The sequence below is a fragment of the Notamacropus eugenii genome, chromosome 2 (genome assembly GCF_028372415.1).
Source record: "Notamacropus eugenii isolate mMacEug1 chromosome 2, mMacEug1.pri_v2, whole genome shotgun sequence".
NCBI lineage: Eukaryota > Metazoa > Chordata > Mammalia > Diprotodontia > Macropodidae > Notamacropus > Notamacropus eugenii.
Window position 1 is genome coordinate 27133217 of NC_092873.1, and position 18215 is coordinate 27151431.

Here is an 18215-nt window from a genome sequence, read left to right on the forward strand (position 1 = left end):
CAGCCACTCCCAGTGCCCCACCCCCTGCTCCCAAAATACTGGGAATAAGCACCAATATGGCTCATAGTATATGCCAAGTATTTTACAAATGTCATTTCATGTGATCCTCACAATTCTTTAAGGTAGGCTTGATCATTATTCCCACTTTACAGATGAGAAAACTGAGGCGGACATTGGTTAAGTGACTTTCCTGGGGGTTGCACAGTTGCTGTTTCTAGGGCTGGATTTGAACCCAAGCCTTCCTCAGCTCTCTGGGTACTGTAGCACGGCCAGTTGACTCAGTGGGGCACCGTTGCCAGAGATCCCAAGAGACATGCCCCTTTACTAGTTTAGACAACAGCCCCCCACTCCTTAGTAGGCAGTCTCCGAGGCCCCGCCTCTGTAGTCCCCAGGCTGACCCAGGGGTGGAACCTCAGGGAGTGCTGGCTCACTTCTCCACCACACCTGAGGCTCTTTGGTGGAGGCCCAGCCCTGGACGCTCATCAAGCAGGGGACCAGGGGTAAAGGACGGATGATCCCGGACTGTGCACAAGGAGAAAGTGTTGGCCTGGGCAGACTGGCCAGGACTGATGCTGAGAGAGGGAGCGGAACCAGAGACTCACAGGCATGCAGCCTATCGCTCCACAAGGCTTCAGAACCCTGGCCAGCGCAAAGACTCACCAGGACGCCCCAGGAAGAGGGAGGAAGCGTGCTGAGGGCAGCCCCTCTCTGGCGGGGGAATGGACAGGCTTGGGGGTGGAGCTGCACAAGCACCTGTGTATATACACACATACACATATATGTGCATGCATGCATATCTATGATGTGTGAGTTTCACTTACTCATGTATGGTCCAAGGAAAAAATTTGTTTCTTTTGAGCCGACAGCTAGGCTCTCTATACTGTCTCGAGCGCTGGGCCTGGGGTCAGGAAGCCCTGGGTTTAGATGCAGCCTCTGACACTTTCTAGTTGTCTGGGCAAGACCTGGGCAAGTCACTTAACCCCATTTATTTCAGTTTCTCTTCTGTAAAATGAGCTGGAGAAGGAAGTGGCAAACCATACCTCTTTGTCCAGAAACCCCAAAATGGAGTTGTAAAGAGTTAGACGTGGCTGAATAATAAAAAAACAACACATATTTCTTACAAGGGCCCAATTTTCCTTTTCTTCTTTTTCCAGAGGGGTGGGAGGTGGAGGGGATGTGGGAGGAAATGAAAACCAAATGCTCGTTAATTGGGGGGGAGGGTACATTTTAAAACGGCCAAGACATGGAAAAGAAGTGAGGGACAGGAGAAGAAAATCCAAGAGCCAGCCCCGGAGATTGGGCTGCCATGTTCCCAGCACTTTGCTCCATGACCATGTCTGTGTGTCCAGCTGGGCAGGAGTCATAGAGCCCAGGTTGCCCCCTCCAGGGGTGGGGTGATGTCTACACTGTCCCAGAAAGTACTGGAGTGGTGCAGTGGTACCTGTCAGCTGTGCCTTCTTCTCCTGGAGTCCCTATAGAAGCTACCTCCCTCTCTGCCTTAATACTGTCACACACACACACACACACACACACACACACACACACACACACACACACACACACACACACACACACAGCTCTGCCTCACTCTGAGCCCACCTACTTGCTTCCAGAGATGTGTCTACCAGGCCTGCAACTATGAGGAAACCTTCCCCTACATCTGCTCGGCCCTGGGCTCCTATGCCCGCATGTGTGCCTCCATGGGGCTCATCCTGAACGACTGGAGAAGTACTGTGGACAACTGCAGTAAGTGTCCCCAAGAAGCCCCCTCGTCCTGGGGGGAGGGGCAGGGCCTTCCCTCAGCACCCCTGATCCGGACCTCCCCACCAGTGGTCCTGGGTGGCTCTGTAACATTTTGGGTAGGAGCACACACATATTAATTCCCTCCTGGCCTGTGCTCACAGCTGTCTCCTGCACTGGGAACCAGACCTTCAGTTATGATAGCCAGGCTTGTAACCGGACCTGCCTGTCCCTTGCTGACCACACCCTCGAATGTCATCCCAGTGACATCCCAGTGGATGGCTGTAACTGCCCAGAGGGCACTTACCTAGACCACAGAAGTGAATGTGTCCGCCAGTCCCGATGCCCCTGTTTCTTGGAAGACCGGAAGTTTATTCTGGCTGACCAGTCCACCATCATCAGTGGGATTCCCTGGTGAGCTCCACAGTTTTGTCTGACACTTGTTCTCTGACCATCTGAGGCTCAAGAGAGGTGGGTTGCTTCCCATTTTACAAATGAGGAAACTGAGGCACAAGGTCAGTAAGTGATTTATCTACAGTCCTGTCATTAGGCCATGCCCAGCACAAGGATATAACTGAGCCTCCTGCTTGCTGATCCAGTGCCAGTCAAGATAGAATCAAAACAGTAGGGAAGTTACTTCTCACACAATCTTTCAGTCTGACTGGACCAGAAAGTTACTGACCTCAAGTTCAGAGGCAGGCAGATGGATGGAATTAAATCTGTGTCCAGAGGGGTCAATAAAAGCTCTTGTAAAGAGGAAAGAAGTGCGCTGGCCAAGAAGTTGAGGGGGGATTGTTTACTTGAGGAGGTGCCTCATGAGCTAAGCCTTGAAGAGATAAATGATGCGCCAAGCTCAGGTCACAGCAGGAGAAAGAACACAGGAGAGAGATGGGTGCCAAGTCCAGAGTGGGGGGGCTGGAGTCCGAGTGTAAAAGGCTTAGAGTCGTCCCAGAAGAAGTTGGGAGCCACTGGGCTTCAGGAGCAGGGCAGTGACAGTTGGACCTGTGTCTGAGCCTGAGTTAGGTCCTTCACACACACACACACACACACACACACACACACACACTCATACATAGACATACATACAGAAACACACATATTCACACTCCTACACACAGACTCACTTACACACATGCACAGACATATATTCATATACCCACAGACATACATTCACACACAGACATAAACACAAATACACACATTCATATACACACAAGTTCTCCACAACTACCCCCCATCCGCTGTCCACACTGCTCTATTTCCTCTCCCCTCATGTATCCCTAAGCCCCTCAGCTGACCCCAGGTCTGTGCACCTCCTCCACTGTCCTCTCTGTTCCCAGTCACCATTGCTGGCTTGTCTTCTCTTCCACGGGAACAGCGAGGAGCTGTCCATTTGTGGACCGGTACTGGATCTTGTTACCCCCACAGTCAACACACTAGTCAGGGGCATTCTGTACTCCTGCTGGCTCTGTGCTGGTGGCCAGCTCCTGGTCTCTGGAACTGACCCCAGAGACAGGCTCAGGGAGGAGACCTACAGAAATAAGAATGGGCACCGGGGCAGCACCAGGGGATGTGGGCATGGTGCCCAGCAGGGGATCAGAGGTAGGAGCTGGGTGGTTCTGTGTGAAGAAAGTACCAGGCCTGGAGTCAAGAAGATTTCAATTCAAATCCTGCCTCAAACACTTACTACCTGGGTGACCCTGGGCAAGTCATTTATCACTGTCTGCCTTATTTTCCTTATCTGTAAAATGGGGCTAATAATAGCTCCCACCTCCCAGGGATGTTCTGATGATGAGCTGAGATAATATTTGTAAAAAGCACTTAGCACAGTACCTGGCAAATGATAACCACTGCATAGATGTTTGTCCCCTTCTCTGCCCCATCTGTAAAAGTGTTTTGCAAATCTTGAAGTGGGAGAGAAGTGTGAGCTCTGATGGGCAGCAGTGTGCACTTGAAAGGGAGCATTGATAACACAGAGACAAGAGAACCCACCTCACAGGCATTCTCTCAGCCCCAGGGAAGAGGGACCAGAACAGGAGCACCCTGGGCTTGGTATCACTTCCGGCTCTAGTCTGGTTTCCTGTGCCACCTTTAACGGGTCCATTCCTTTCTCTGGCCTTGATCCACAACTCTGCATGTACAGTCAGGGGGCCGGCTTCATGGACCTTGCTCTTGGGCCCCAGGTGGGGGGGAGAAGAGAGCAGCAAGGCTGGAGTCAGGGGGCTCTGGCAGGTGGACTGGTGGAGCGGGGACACTGGGCAAGTCACCTCCCCTCTGTGAGCCCTGGTGTTCTCAGAAATGCTGTAAGAATCAAAAGGCTGGAGTCACCCTGGCCAGCCTCCCCCAGACCACTCAGGGATAGATTGAGGGGTTCTACTGACTCCTGCCCTCCTCTCTGCCATAGCTACTGCATTAATGGAAGACTCAGCTGTACTGGCAAAACTCCAGATCCCTCAGGTATGTGGGGAAGGGGCTACATGGGTGGAGGCCCTCACAGTCAGCAGCCTGCGCTGGGGGCAGTATCCGAGGAAACTCACCAGCTCTCCTTCTCCTCCCCTCCTCCCCTTCTCCTCCCCCACCCCTTTTCCTTTTTCCCTCCCTCTTCTCCTCCCCTCCTCCTCCTCCTTCCTCCTTCTCCTTCCCCATATCCTTCCTTCTTCTTTCATATTCCCCCTCTCCCTCCTCCTCTTCCTCTTCTCTCCATCAGAATCCTGTAAGGCCCCCAAGAAATATCTGTCCTGCTCTCAGTCTTCAGACAGTAAATACGGTGCTGCCTGTGCTCCCACCTGCCAGATGCTAGCCACTGGGATTGATTGTGTAAGTTCTTTGCTGAGGGGAGAGGACAGAAACAGGGAGGACCTCCACTCATTGGGAAGGAAGGGGGCGGGGATTGACCTTGGGGATGCAGACCCCAAAGCAAAGCCATACCTTCCCTCTAGAAGCCCCCTATGCCCTTGCTGGGATCCCACATTGGGCCTCGGGACAGAGAAGGCCACTGGGGAACAGGGGCTGCTATCAGCACTAGGTTGGGGCAAGGTTAGAGAACTGGACTGCCTGGAGCTCTGGGGGCAAGGAAGGAGCCAGTTGGGGGAGAGGGTGAGGCTGGACTTAGAAGAGTCATGAGAAGCTAGGCCAACACAGTGAGGGAGGTGGCTTGCCCAGTGACCAGCAATGATGTAAGCCATGGAGTCCAGCTGCCCCATTTTACTGAGGAGGGAAATGGGGGGCTTGAACAGGAAAAGGAGTTGACAACTAGTATTGCTTAGTTATACCGGTAATAAGGTCAAAGGCTGAGATTCAAACTGGGGCCCTCCCTGCCTCCAGGGTCCTCTTCATTGCCCCTCCCACCCCGCTGCCTCTGCTGGCTGGGTTTGGATCAGAATGTGGCCGGGTACCTACCCTGGCCTTTCCTGACTCCTCTCTTTGCCCTGCTCCCTGACCCTGGGTCCATCCTCTCCAGGTGCCTACCAAATGTGAGTCCGGCTGTGTCTGTGATGACGGACTCTATGAAAACCTGAATGGGGACTGTGTGCCACCTGATGACTGCCCCTGTGAGTTTGGGGGCCTTTCTTACAACAGAGGAGACCAGATTCAAACTAAGTGCTTGGCATGGTAAGGAAGTCCCTCTCCCTGCCTTCCTGGCTAGTTCTGAGACCTGTGAGACCCAGCAAAGCTCAGGACAGGACAGGTCAGGTCACGTTGGCCATCTGCAGGAGGAGGGTCAGCATCATCCAGAGTGCTATATGTCTGTCTGTGTGTGTCTGTAACTGTGTGCCTGTGTCTGTGTATGTGTCTATGTGTGTGCCTATGTATCTGTGTGTCTGTCTGTGTCTGTGTGTATGTATATTTCTGCGTATGTCTTTGTGTGTGCCTGTGTATCTGTGTCTGTGTATATGTCTGTCTGCGTCTGTCTGTGTGTATGTGTATCTGTGTCTGTGTCTGTGTGTGTCTGTGAAAGATCTAGGCGCTGCTCAGGGCACACCCAATATGAGTGATGGCAGCCAGAAATACTCCCACCATTATGGCTGCATGAAGCAGCAGAAGCTCAACTGCCTGGACTTCTGCCCTGGATAGACCTCATTGGAGGCCTGGATTCCATGGTTCATGACCTGGACACTGTGTGGAGGTGGAGTAGGCAGGATGACAAAGGGCCTCTGATTCAGGAAGCTTCATTCTGCTTGGTCCTAGAAGGCAGAATCAGGAGCCAGAAAGATAATGAAGGGAAGGGGGAGACCATGTTAGGGAGGCTGCCAGCCAACACTTCCTAAACAGGAAAGCTGGCCAAGATGGTCTGGGCTGTCTGGGGAGGGAGGCTCATCCTCCCTGGAGGCAAGAGGACATCTCACTCTGGCATAGGCTCAGAGGATCATGGGGCTGAGAGCTGAAAGAGGACTTAGACGTCATTTAGTGCACACTCCTCATTTTACAGATGAGGAAACTGAAGTTTAAAGAGGAAAAGGGACTCCCCCAGTTATAAACTAGCAAGTGACCATGCCCTAGCATTGAACCCCAGGTCCTCTGACCCCAAACCCAATGCTCTTTCCACTGCACTAAGATGGTTCCTTCAGTGGCCTTTGGCCTCCCAGGGAGATGGCTGCAGGCTACTCCTCTCAGCCCCCTGACCCAGTGCCCATGAATTGGCCCCTGAACGACCCTGGTTGGGATCTGGCCTCAAGTTGAGAGGCACAGGCTAAGGGAGGGGGCTCTTGCTCCAACTCTCTTCCATGTCCTTGGCATTGGACAGCATGAAAGGGTTCACAAACCTTCCTCTGACCCACCCCCATAGGACAGGAGGTGCTGTCCCTGAGGAGACTGGGAAAGCCTCAGCATCCAGGCTTCACAGTCACAGGGCTCCTCACTAGCACTCTCTCCTGCCCCCCCTATCCAGCACCTGCATTCGGGGAAAATGGCAATGTTTGAAGAAAGACAAGTGTTTCTCCACCTGTGCCCTCTATGGGGAGGGCCACCTGACCACCTTCGATGGGCAGCATTTCGTGTTTGATGGGAACTGCGAATATGTCCTGACTACGGTGAGGCAGCCACCAGGGGGCATCCCTATCCCTAGGCACACCCAGACACCCTTGCAAGAGGCCAGCATCCCTGCCCCAGAGGTGCCCTGGCAAAATTCAAGGAGCCTGCCATCTCTGTCCCTGATGAGCCCTGGCACCCCTGCCAGAAACCAGTATCTCTGTGGCTCTCATACACTCTAACTGCTGGTGTTCTTGGTGGCAAGAGGGGAGCCTTTCTGCAGGTGTCCACCATAGTTACACAAACTTTCTCTCCCTCAGGATGGTTGTGGCACCAATTCTAATCCCACCTTCAAGATTGTGACAGAGAATGTCATCTGTGGGAAGTCAGGGGTCACCTGTTCTCGAGCTATCAAACTCTTTCTTGGGGTAAGAAGCTGGTCTAGGTCCTGGCAGGGAGGGAGGGAGGGATCTTAGGCCTCTGGGCTCCTTCTCTTGTTATCGGTCTGTGTGTATGTGTCTGTGTCTGTGTCTGTGTCTGTCTCTCTGTCTGTGTCTGTGTCTGTCTCTGTCTTTCTATCTGTGTGTGTATGTGTCTGTCTCTGTCTCTGCGTCTGTATCTGTCTCCATCTCTGCCTATCTATCTCTCTGTCTGTGTGTGTATGATTTGTCTGTGTCTGTCTCTGTCTCTGCCTGTTTCTCTGTCTGTCTGTCTCTGTGTGTGTGTCTGTCTGTGTCTGTCTCTATCTCTGTCTCTCTCTCTCCCTCCTTTCCTCCCCCACCTTTCCTTTCCCTTCTTCTCCCACTCCCACATCTTTTCGGCTTCGTTCAAGACTGCCAGAACCTGATTCTCAGTGCTACCAAGTTCTGTGTCTTTGCCTTCTCTCTCAGAAACACCTGGGCTGGGAGCCCAGGACTCAGCCTCTAAGGCTTTGCCCCCTCAAGGCAGGACCTCCCCACTTTAGGGCCATAAGAAAAATGGTGCTTTGGAACCTGGGAGTCCAACTGCCCCAAGGGACAGGCTGGAGCCATCCTCTGGGGGCCCACAATGAGGACATAGGGTGGTCTGGGCTGTAACCATGGCCCCCATATGATGCTGTCTCTAGAAGACCCCAGATCCCAGGACTGGCTGCTTTTATCTTCAGCACTCCTGACTGCTCCCTACAACCACTGACAGCTGACCTACCCAAATCTGTGTGGCTATCACATGTGGCCCCCTGGTCACTCCTCTCCAGGCTCATAGAAGTCACCTGATGCAGGGTTGCCCAGTGTGGGAAGGAAGCAGGTCTCCATGCCTAGACTTCTAAGTTCTCAGGGCCACCCTCCCGGAGGCCCAGAGAGGGGACCAGGCATGGCCCCCTGACTGAGAGTTTGTATGACTGCATGGGCCCCACTGAGGCAGCCCCCAAAGAGAGCTGGTCTTTCACAGGACCAGGTCCTCATACTATCGGATGCCTCGTACACCATCACGGGGAAGAACCCCCAAGGACACATCCAGGTGAAAAAGAATGCTCTGCACCTCATGTTTGACGTCACTATTCCTGGCAAGTTCAACCTGACCCTTATCTGGAATAAACGCATGAGTATCTTCATCAAGATGTTCCGGGACTCTCAGGTGAGGCCTGGCCCAGGGTGCCCAGCTCCCTCCTTCACCTCCCTGGGAGTCCCAGGGTGCCAGGTCTGTCCTATGCCCACATCACAGCAGCCTGGGAGTAGTTTCCAACCTGGAGCTCTGGCCATGGCACACACCCCCAATCCCCTATCTTGTGAGATCCCCCCGAACCCCCCTCACCCACACCTTATGGGGCCTGTCCCTAATCCCCTGCCTTGTGGGGCCTGCCTGTGGGCCTCCATAATGGGGAGGAGGGGAGTGGTGGGCTTCTCCTGTCTACAAGCTCTGCCATGCTGTGTCTGGCCTGGCCTGGGACACCCCTGTCTGGAAATTCAATGTAGCTCAGAGCACTGGGGTTCAGATGCGGCCCCACACTTTTTGCCTGAGACCTCGTCACTTCTCTTGGCAGAGCAAGGAGAGATGATAGGAAAAAAGATATCTAAAATAAGGCAGGAGCTCCTTCAATGCCCACCCCCCACTCAAATTCAGAGACAGTAAGAGAGAACAAAGACATTGGGGAAGGTGGGGAGCAGGGATCCCAGAGGCTGGGCAGGGATAGGAGGGGCACAGGTGAGCAGCCCTGGGTCTCCCTCTTCAGGATCCCCTGTGCGGCCTGTGCGGGAATTATAATGACAACATGAAGGATGACTTTGAGACTCGAAGCAAGTACGTGACCTCCAGTGAGCTGGAGTTTGTGAACTCCTGGAAGGAGAATCCCCTGTGCGGCGACATCAGCTTCGTGGTGGACCCATGTGTCCAGAATCCCTACCGGAAGGCGTGGGCTGAGAAGAAGTGTGCCATTATCAATAGCAACACGTTCTCTGCGTGTCACAGCAAGGTGCGCAGTGTGTGTGTGTCAGTGTGTGTGTGCTATTGTGCTTTGTGTATTGTGAGTGTGTGCGACTGTGCACATTGTGTGACATGCCTTTGGGGCACGCTGTGGACATGTGCGTGTAGATACATCTGTTCTCATGTGTGCACGTGTTGCTTGTGTGCTGGAGTATACTGCCTGCTTGAATTGTGTACATATCTACATGCATATGCATGTGTGTGAATGTTTGAATATCATGCTTGTGCCTTTGAGGGAAGGTGGATGTGCATGTATGCTTGTATGTGTGTGCTTGTTGGGGGGCACATGTGCGTGTGGATGTGTACATGCATTGTGTATGGGGGTGCACATGTGTGTTGTGTGTTTAACCCCTGGAGGGAGACCCTAGGGATTCCACAGTGCAAGCACGTAGAAGCAGGTAGGGAGGGGAGGGGCGGGGGTCCAACTTTCTGGAGTCTGCTGAAAGGCTGCTGCTGCTGCTGATGGTGGTGGTGCTAAGGCAGCATTTCCCCCTCCCAGCCCCAAGGAAGGAGTCTTGGCCTTCCTGGGAACCTAGTGGGCAGGGCAGGGCCTATGACAGCTTCCCCCATAGCTCAGGCCCATCATGTCCTGGTGCTAGAACTTCCCTGCTTGGAGGAGCCCTCCAGCTGTGCTCCATGGGGCTCGAGGCTCCCCCCTCAGCCTCTGAACCCTAACGTGATCAGAAGCCTTTGGGGAAAGTCAGATGAGATGGAGGTGGGGAAGGGATGCTACAGCCCAGGCCAGGGAAACGGGTTTTAGATACTGTCCCTCCCTCCTATGGTCCATAAGGCATGGATAGCCAAGCCCCCAGGCAGAACTGGCCCAGAGAATGACCCAGCCAGGTTCTAGCAGAGGCGATAATGTCTCAACCTCTTCTCCACCCCAGCTATGGCACACACCCCAGGGCCTCCAGACCTCCCCAGGTCCTACTTTGGCCCCATGAGTTTGGGGAAATCAGCTTCCAGGGTCCCCAACTACTGGTACACATGAGGCCAGAGTACAGCAAGTGGATTGACCTGAGCCCATCTGGCCAGAACCTCAGAGCTAAAAGGTGCCAGCCTGGGCACCTGGGCTCCATCTCAGCCCAACAGTAGCTGAATGGCACTGTCCACGCAGGGCCAGGCACTAGGTGCCCCTTCTCCTTTGCTCATAGGTGTACCGGATGCCTTACTATGATGCCTGCGTACGGGACACCTGTGGCTGTGACACAGGAGGAGATTGCGAGTGCATGTGTGACGCTGTGGCAGCCTATGCCAAGGCCTGCCTGGACGTGGGTGTCTGTGTCGACTGGAGGGCTCCAGATTTCTGTCGTAAGGGTTCCACTGCCCAACCCCACCCCCACCCTTGGATCCTCTTCTTTGCTTCTCACATTACAAGGAGACTGGCTTAGGCTGGATGGGAGAGAAACCTTTGGACAAAATAACATCAAAGTTAGGGGGTGCCCTGGCTTTAGGAGGGGGCTTCAGGGATTGCCTCTTGGCCTGGGAATTGCTCCTGCCAACACAGGCTGGACCAGAGGCAGCCAAGGTCCCAGACACATTGCTGGTCATCCCAAGCAGGTGGTCAGAGCCCATAGGTGATGTTGGCAGAGCCCCATGGAGCTCAGAGTGGGGTCTGGTGGTCTTAGGCTATCTCCCCAGATATGGAGGGAGCAGAGGGGCTGCAGGACCCCCACCAGGGGAAAGCCCAGGTTGCTCAGGGTGGGGAGAGAGCAGAGTCAATCCTGGGAAATGATCTATGTGGGAGAGGAAAGGAAGAGCAGGATTGGAGGGCAGAGGGTTTGAATTCCATCTCTGTCAGCGGGCAGCCTCTGTGTACCCTGGGACAAGAGCACATAGCTTTGTCAGTAAGATGAGCAGGAATGGAGATGCTCTCTCCTGGCCCCTGCTAGTCTTGGGATGGGTTGAGGTCCTTTAAGGGCCCCCCCACCAAGTTTAGTTCAGGAAGCACCCCCCACTATGGCAAGCCAGCTGCCAACATGCCCCAGGCTGGTGCCCACACACATACCCATCTTGGTGCCCTTACTCAAGAATTAATAACCCCAATAGCTACCCCTTACACAGCATACAAGGTTAGTCTTACAGCCTTGGGGGAGAGAGGGAACACTTTGAAGATGCCCATTTTACAGACGGGAAAGCTGAGGCTAAGAAATGAGGTAGATGCAGGGTTGGCTGCTTCGGCTGGTACCTGCTTGGCTTTTTAAATTCCATTTTATTTTATTTTCAGTTCCAAACTCTCTCCATCCCATCCACTGAGGAAGCCAGAAAGGGAAAACAACAAATGAGTAAATAGAGCAAAATAAATCCCTCCATTAGTCACCTCCACAAAAAATAAGCCTCAGTCAGTCTTCAGAGGAGCCCATCATGTCTCTCTCTCCAGCTGGTTACATTATGTCCTTCAGAATTCCAAAGTCTTTCAAAGTTGTTTGTCTTTATATCATTACCAGATACACTGCTGTCCTGGTCCTACTCACTTTCCTCTGCACCAGTTCATACAAGTTTTCTCAGGGTTCTCTGAAACTGTCAGCTTCACTATTCCTTATTCAGTCACCTTCATTTACCGTAACTTGTTTAGCCATTTCCCCATTGATGGGTGCCCCCTCAATTTCCAAATCCCTGCCACCACAAAAAGAGCTGCTGTCAATATTCTTGTACATGTGGGTCCTTTTCCCCTTTCTTTGATGTCTTTGGGGCATAGACCTAGTAGTGATATCACTGGGTCAAAGAGTATGTACAGTGTAATAACTTTGGGGACATAGTCTCAAATGGCTGGATCACCCAGCTCCACCAAGAAAGCGCTAATGCACCTGTGTCCCAATAGTATCTCCAGTATGTGTCCTTTCCATTTTCCCTTTTTGTCAACTTTGCCAACGTGATAGGTGTGAGGTGGTAGCCAAGGCAAGATTTGAACTCAAATCCTCCTGACTACAGCCAGCTCTGTAGCCACTGTGCCACCTGTAAACCCCAGCCACCCCTTCTGTCCTCTGGCTCAGCTCAGGAAGGCAGAGAGATAAGCCACTTTCTTCCCTTCCCTCTCCCACCTGCTTCAAAGGTTGCTCCCTCCCCCATCCTGGTTCTTCCATCTGGGACCAAACAGAACATGCCTAGTCCTGGGCTAAATTTCCATCTCTGCTTCTCACCTCCTGTGTGGCTTAAGGTCTGTCCCTGCCCTCTGGGCCTCCTCAGTTTTCTCATCTCTCTCTCTCTGCCTCCCAGCCTAGCACTTTGCCAGGCTTCTGGTCTGAGCTCAGTTACCGGGGGTGCCTGAGTGCATTTTGGGCATCAGCTCACCCAGGCTGGGCATTGTCCTGGCCTCTGCCAGCAGGGAGCTGGGCAACACATAAGAGCAGATGCTTCTGGCGGCTGAGTGGATATGATGTTGTATTTCAGCTCCCTATTGTGACTTCTTTAATACCCACAAACTCATCAGTGAAGACGGCAGCTACCAGTATTCGAGGGAATCCAACTGTACCTGGCACTACCAGCCTTGCCTCTGCCCCTTCCAGTCCCAGAGAGACAAACACATCAACATTGAAGGTGACAGTGCCCAGACAGGGAGGCAGGTCCTTGCTCTCCAGTCCTACTCCCCTACCCCCCCAACCCCTGGCTCCAGCAGGCCCAAGGAGCTAGAGTAGCCCCCCACACCCCCACACCCCCTCACTCTCCACCCCTGCTTCTCTGTAGGCTGCTATAACTGCACCCAGGACCAGTACTTTGACCATGAGGAGGGACAGTGTGTGCCTTGCTGTAAGTATTCTTCCCCCTGACCCTCTGGGGCAGCAGTCTCATCCTCAGCTCCTACTTTACCCATCCTTCCAGGCAGGGCTCCTTTAACCCTAGCCTAGCCTTGAACCCCAGCGGTGGTAGGGAGCATGCATTCATCACCAATGAAAAGGACCAGCTCCTGGAAAGAAGAGGGATTGGATCCTCCACCCTCCGGGCCAGGCCTCCTTCCCCCTGCAGGCCACCAGCCCAGAATTCTTGCTAGCCACAAAGTAGACAGGTCTGAATTTGGAGGTCCAAAGAGGCTGTCAAGCAAGTCCCCAGACTTGAGTCTCATACGGCCCTGTCCTCTGAGCTGCAGGCAGGGCCTTCATCAGGATCCTCTAAGTCTTTTGGAAAGGTTAGAAACAGACAGAAGCCCCCAGGGACTGACTGACATTGGCTTGGCCCATGAGAGCTTTGGCCTAGGTAGCCCCAGAACCCCTTACCATGAGCAGCAGAGGCAGGCAGACACAGCAAGGCTCCAAAGATGAGAGGGCTTTTAAAGCACCCCCCAAATCAGCCAGCTGTTCCACTTCTGCTTTCCTGCCCAGGCCTTTCTCAAGGTCTCAGATCCCTTGAGCATTTCCAACTCTTGGGCTTCTGCTCCTGCTAGAGAACCTTCCCTGTTCTCTCCCCTTAAAGCTACCTCCCCCTGATGCCCCCTCCTGCCCTGCCTCCCTCTTCAAACATCCCAGAGCCCTTTGCCAGCACTCCTGATGGGTGCCTACTCCCCCCCACCACCACCATTGTGCCCCGTTTTCCCCACTCTCCTCCATAACCTGGGCAGCAGCTCTGGGTCAGTAATGATGACCTCCCCCTGCCCAGACCTCTACTTCCCGAACCCTTTCATCTGAAGGGAAGAGAGGTCATGAGTGTCAAAGAGAGGGGAGAGAGAAGGATTAGAGAGGTGGGCACTCAAGGGCCCCTTTTCCCAAGCTCCCCCAGCTCTCAGAAAGGCTAGCCTACAGGAGGCCCCCTGAGGGGCAATCTGGGCCAGTCTGCCTCAGGGATGGGAGGGGAGGACACAGGCTTGGGCTGTCCCTCTGATAAACCACCATCTTCTGCTTCTGTTTCAGCTCAAATGCTTCTGTCGACTCCATCACCAACCACAGCAGGTGAATGTAGCACCACTAAAAGTCCAGGTGACTCGGGCCCCTTCTCAGCCCGGCCCCATGCTGGGGAAGTCTCAACAGGCCTGGAGCACACTGAAGCTGCTCCTGCCCCACCCGACTAGGAAGAGTGTATGTGGTGGGGAGGGGGTCAGTCTGACACAGAGGAAAGCCTGAAGAGACAAGAAGGGTCTTCCCTGCCCTGAACGTCAGCCAGCACTGCGCAACACCTGTGAGGCGGAGAGCTCCATCGGGAGCCAGTGAGGGTTGGGGGAGGCTGGCAGCGGGGACTGCTCCCACGCTTGGAGGCAGACAGCCAAGGCTCCCATTGCCTTCTAGTGGCTCCCTGAAACTCACCCCTCAAGCAGGCCCAGGAGACACAAAGGGGTCTACAATGCCCAAATGAATGCTTTTTTCTCTGAGCTAAGTGGTGGGTGATGTGACCCCAGTATTGCATAGGTAACATCTAGGCTGTTTCCCATTAGGCCTACACTCCAAAACCACACCCCAGAGCACCACGGGAACAGAAACCACCACTGTGTTCTCCACCAAGCCTCTGTCAAGCTCCCTCCAGACACTCAGCACATCAGGGTTGACCAAGCCAACTGAGACCATCAGCTCCTCCTCCAGACCGTCCTTGGCCAGCCCAGTCACTTTACCAATGAGCCAAAGCAGCCTGCAGTCCTCTGGAAGGACCACCTCAGCAGTTCTCACCAGCACACAGCCCAGTCTCACAGGTAGTAAAGAAAATTCTTCACTAGGCACTCCTGGCACATGGCAGACCCCAACTTGTCCACCCACCCCAAAGAGCTCTACACTCAGTCTCTGAAATTTGGGGAAAGAAAGTTCAGCATCCCAAAGGAGTTGGTGGTCGTGTCCTGCAGGCCAGGCAATACTGTGCCACATGAAGTTTGCTGCAATGGGGGTCTTACAGCCCCTTCTTGGGGTGAACCCCCAGTCCCTGCCCCCTATTCTGAGTCCTGGCTCTGGGCTCCCTCTCTGGGCTCCCTCGGGCCTCTGCTTCCAAAGAGAGATGCAGTGGGCACCCAGTCATTGTGCAGGGTCCTGACTAGCAGGCCCCGCTGCTCTGGGTCTGGCCTTAGTAGAGGGTAGCTGGATGGGATCATGGACAAAGCACTGAACTTGAAATCTTATGAATACCAGTAGGGTTAAAATTCCTCTGCAGTTCAACTTTCTGAGACTCAGTTTTCTCAACCACAAAATGAGTATAAATTTCACACTCCTGTCTGGGATGTTGTGAGGAGGACACTTGGCACACCTCGAGTTGCTCTGAAAACACGTGAACTGGTTTGTTCTCTCATTTGTTATTCCATCAGCGTAGGGAACTCCTGGTGGGAAAAAGCCATCAACCAATTCAGCTGAGCACCTTCTCTGAGAGTGAGAGTCCTAAAAAGTTGTCTGGGCATTGAGAGGGCAGAGGCAGATCTTGTGCCTAGTCTCTGCCCAGTGAGATAGGGTGTGTACACAGCAATTTGTAAGCCAGAAGGTACTAGATAATGCTAGCCAGGTGAGCTTCTCTCATTACTTCTGGAGGGTCATTCTTCTCCCTCCCCCACCACACAAACCTGAGGATAGTCAGCTAGGAGAGATCCAATACAGGTGCAGACTACTCTTTGGCCAGTTCTGGGTCTCTGAACAGTCAGACCTCCACTCCCAGTCATGCCAGTCCAGAACCTTCTTACTGAATCTCAGAAGGGCATGTCCAGAAGGGACCTTAAATACCCCCAGATCAAGCCTGACCCTAGACAAGAATTTCCTCCACAACAAAGGGCTGTCAGGCTTCTGTGCAAGGATCTCCAGGGAAGGGAAGCCCCTCTCTCCTAAGGCAGCCCTCCTAATTTCTGGACTACTCTCATGGCTAGACCATTTTATCCGGGCATTGAGCCTACATTTTCCTCTTTCCTCCTATGCTCTTGGTTCTAAGCTCTGGATTTAAACAGAATAAGTATGAGTCCTCCTTCCCAGGAAAGCCCTTCAATTATTAGATGAAAATAATCATGACTCATTGCTGTTACTATCTTTGATCAAATTATTGACTGTTTCTAGGATTTGTTCTTTGTCCTACCCATTCTTTAGGATTAAGTTATTTCATTTCTGATTAATTTTTAATCCTTGTTTAAGTGGTTTTTTATTGAACATAATTTTTATTGCATTGCAGTCTGTAAAAGATACAGTTAATATTTCTGCATTTGTCTGTGATGTTTTGTTGATGGTCAATTTTGTGAAAGTCCCTTACAGAACTGAGAAGTAGGCATATGCCTTTATATTCCTATACAATAATCTCCTGAGGTCTTTCATATTTAACTTCTCTAAAAATTCTATTTGAGTCTTTCATTTCTTTTTTGCTTATGTTTTGGTTAGATTTATCTAGATCTGAAAGTGATAAATTGAAGTCTTCCCTGTTATAGCTTTACTGTCTATTTCTCCCTTTAACTCATTTAACTTTTTCCTATAAATATTTAGATGCTATGCTATTTGGTACCTATATGTTTAGTCTCACTGTTCATTAACTGGCCATGGCAATTTAGCAGAATGTTTGTTTCTTTTCATGAAGTCTAATTTTTTTTTTTTTTGCTGCTGCTTCTTTGTCCAAGATCATGAATGCTAGCTACCTTTGCCTTTTTTTTAGTTTTGCTTCAGCTACAGTAAAATATTTGCTCCAGTCTCTTATTTTATGTCTGTGTACATCTTTCTGTTTCAAGTTTATCTCTTATAAACAACTTACTGTTCGATTTTAATTGCTAATCCATCCTGCTATCCTCTTCTGTTTTGTGGGTGAGTTCATCCTGTTCAAAATCAGTTATGATTGTTAATTGTGTATTTCCCTCAGTCTTATTCTTTATACTTATTTATACTTTATTCTTATATTTTTCCTTCTATTTTTTTCTGCCCCATCTTTATAAAGAAAGGGAGAGTGGTGAGAGAGGAGCACCAGTGCTCTAGGTTTGGTGTAATCTGCTCCTGCCCCTCTTCTTTTTCCTTCACCCAGGTTCATAACCTTTCTTTTCCTTTCCTTAATATATAATTTATTCATTTTTAGTTTTCAGCATTTACTTCCATAATATTTGGAGTTTTTAATTTTCTCCCCTCCCCTCTCATGCAATCCGATATAGGCTCTACATATGCATTCCTATTAAACATATTTCCACATTAGTCACATTATAAAGAAGAACTAGACGCAATGGGAGGAACCACAAGGAAAAAAAAGAACAACCATAAAAAAGAGAGCAAATAATATACTTTGATCTGCATTCAGACTCCACAGTTTGTTCTCTGGAGATGGATGGCATTTTCCATCATGAGCCTTTTGGGATTCTCTTGGATCATTGTATTGCTGAGAAGAGCTAAGTGTTTGACAGCAGATTGTTACAATGTTGCTGTAACTGTGTACAGTGTTCTGCTGGTTCTGCTCACTTCACTCTGCACCAGTACATATAAATCTTTCCAGGTTTTTCTGAAGTCGCTTGCTTATCATTCCTTATGGGACGATAGAAAAACAAGTATTCCATTACATTCATATACCACCGGTTTTTCAGCCATTCCCCAGTGGATGGGCATCCCCTCCATTTCCAGTTCTTGGCCACCACAAAAAGAGCTACCATAAATATTTTTGTACATGGGAGAACTTTTCCCATTTTGATGATCTCTTTGGGATACAACCCTAGATGCAGTATTGCTGGGTCGAAGGGTATGCACAGTTTTATAGCCCTTTGGGCATAGTTCCCTTTCTTTTCCTTTAAGCCCTTTTAAAAATCACTTTGTTTTGCTGAAGATTGTCTTCCTTTATTGTTTTTCTTATTCACCCTTGCTCCTCTTCCTCTTTTCCACTTGTTTAGTCCATTATGACTGCTCACTCATGTTTACCTTTTCATGTTTCTCTTGCCTCCTGTGTTTCTGTTTCAAAATTTCTGTTACGTTCTTGTCTTTTCATCACTAATGTTTCAAGTCCTCTATTTTGCGGAAGAACCATTCCCCCCTATAAAATTATACTCAGGTTTTCTACGTAAGTTTTTCTTGGTTCTATGCCACATTTTTTGTCTTCTGGGATATAGTTTTCCAAGCTCTCCATTTCTTTCTGGTGGTAGCCACTGAGACTTCTGATTCTGGCTCCTCTGTGCCTGAACTATTTCCTTCTGGTTGTTTGCACTATTT

At 51.2% G+C, this 18215-nt stretch overlaps 1 protein-coding gene across 1 annotated transcript in view; it reads left to right on the forward strand.

The window, feature by feature from the left end:
* The window catches only part of MUC6 (mucin 6, oligomeric mucus/gel-forming), a 28282-nt gene extending 14115 nt beyond the window's left edge, over positions 1–14167 (forward strand). Inside the window, exons 18-31 of the mRNA XM_072637960.1 lie at positions 1614–1746; positions 1905–2154; positions 3119–3342; positions 4145–4197; positions 4489–4557; positions 5201–5352; positions 6629–6851; positions 7029–7136; positions 8137–8322; positions 8918–9157; positions 10323–10479; positions 12559–12705; positions 12853–12915; positions 14010–14167. Coding sequence (XP_072494061.1) covers positions 1614–1746; positions 1905–2154; positions 3119–3342; positions 4145–4197; positions 4489–4557; positions 5201–5352; positions 6629–6851; positions 7029–7136; positions 8137–8322; positions 8918–9157; positions 10323–10479; positions 12559–12705; positions 12853–12915; positions 14010–14167 — 2163 coding nt within the window. The remainder of the gene's footprint in view (positions 1–1613; positions 1747–1904; positions 2155–3118; positions 3343–4144; positions 4198–4488; positions 4558–5200; positions 5353–6628; positions 6852–7028; positions 7137–8136; positions 8323–8917; positions 9158–10322; positions 10480–12558; positions 12706–12852; positions 12916–14009) is intronic.
* The last annotated feature ends 4048 nt before the right edge of the window (positions 14168–18215 follow it).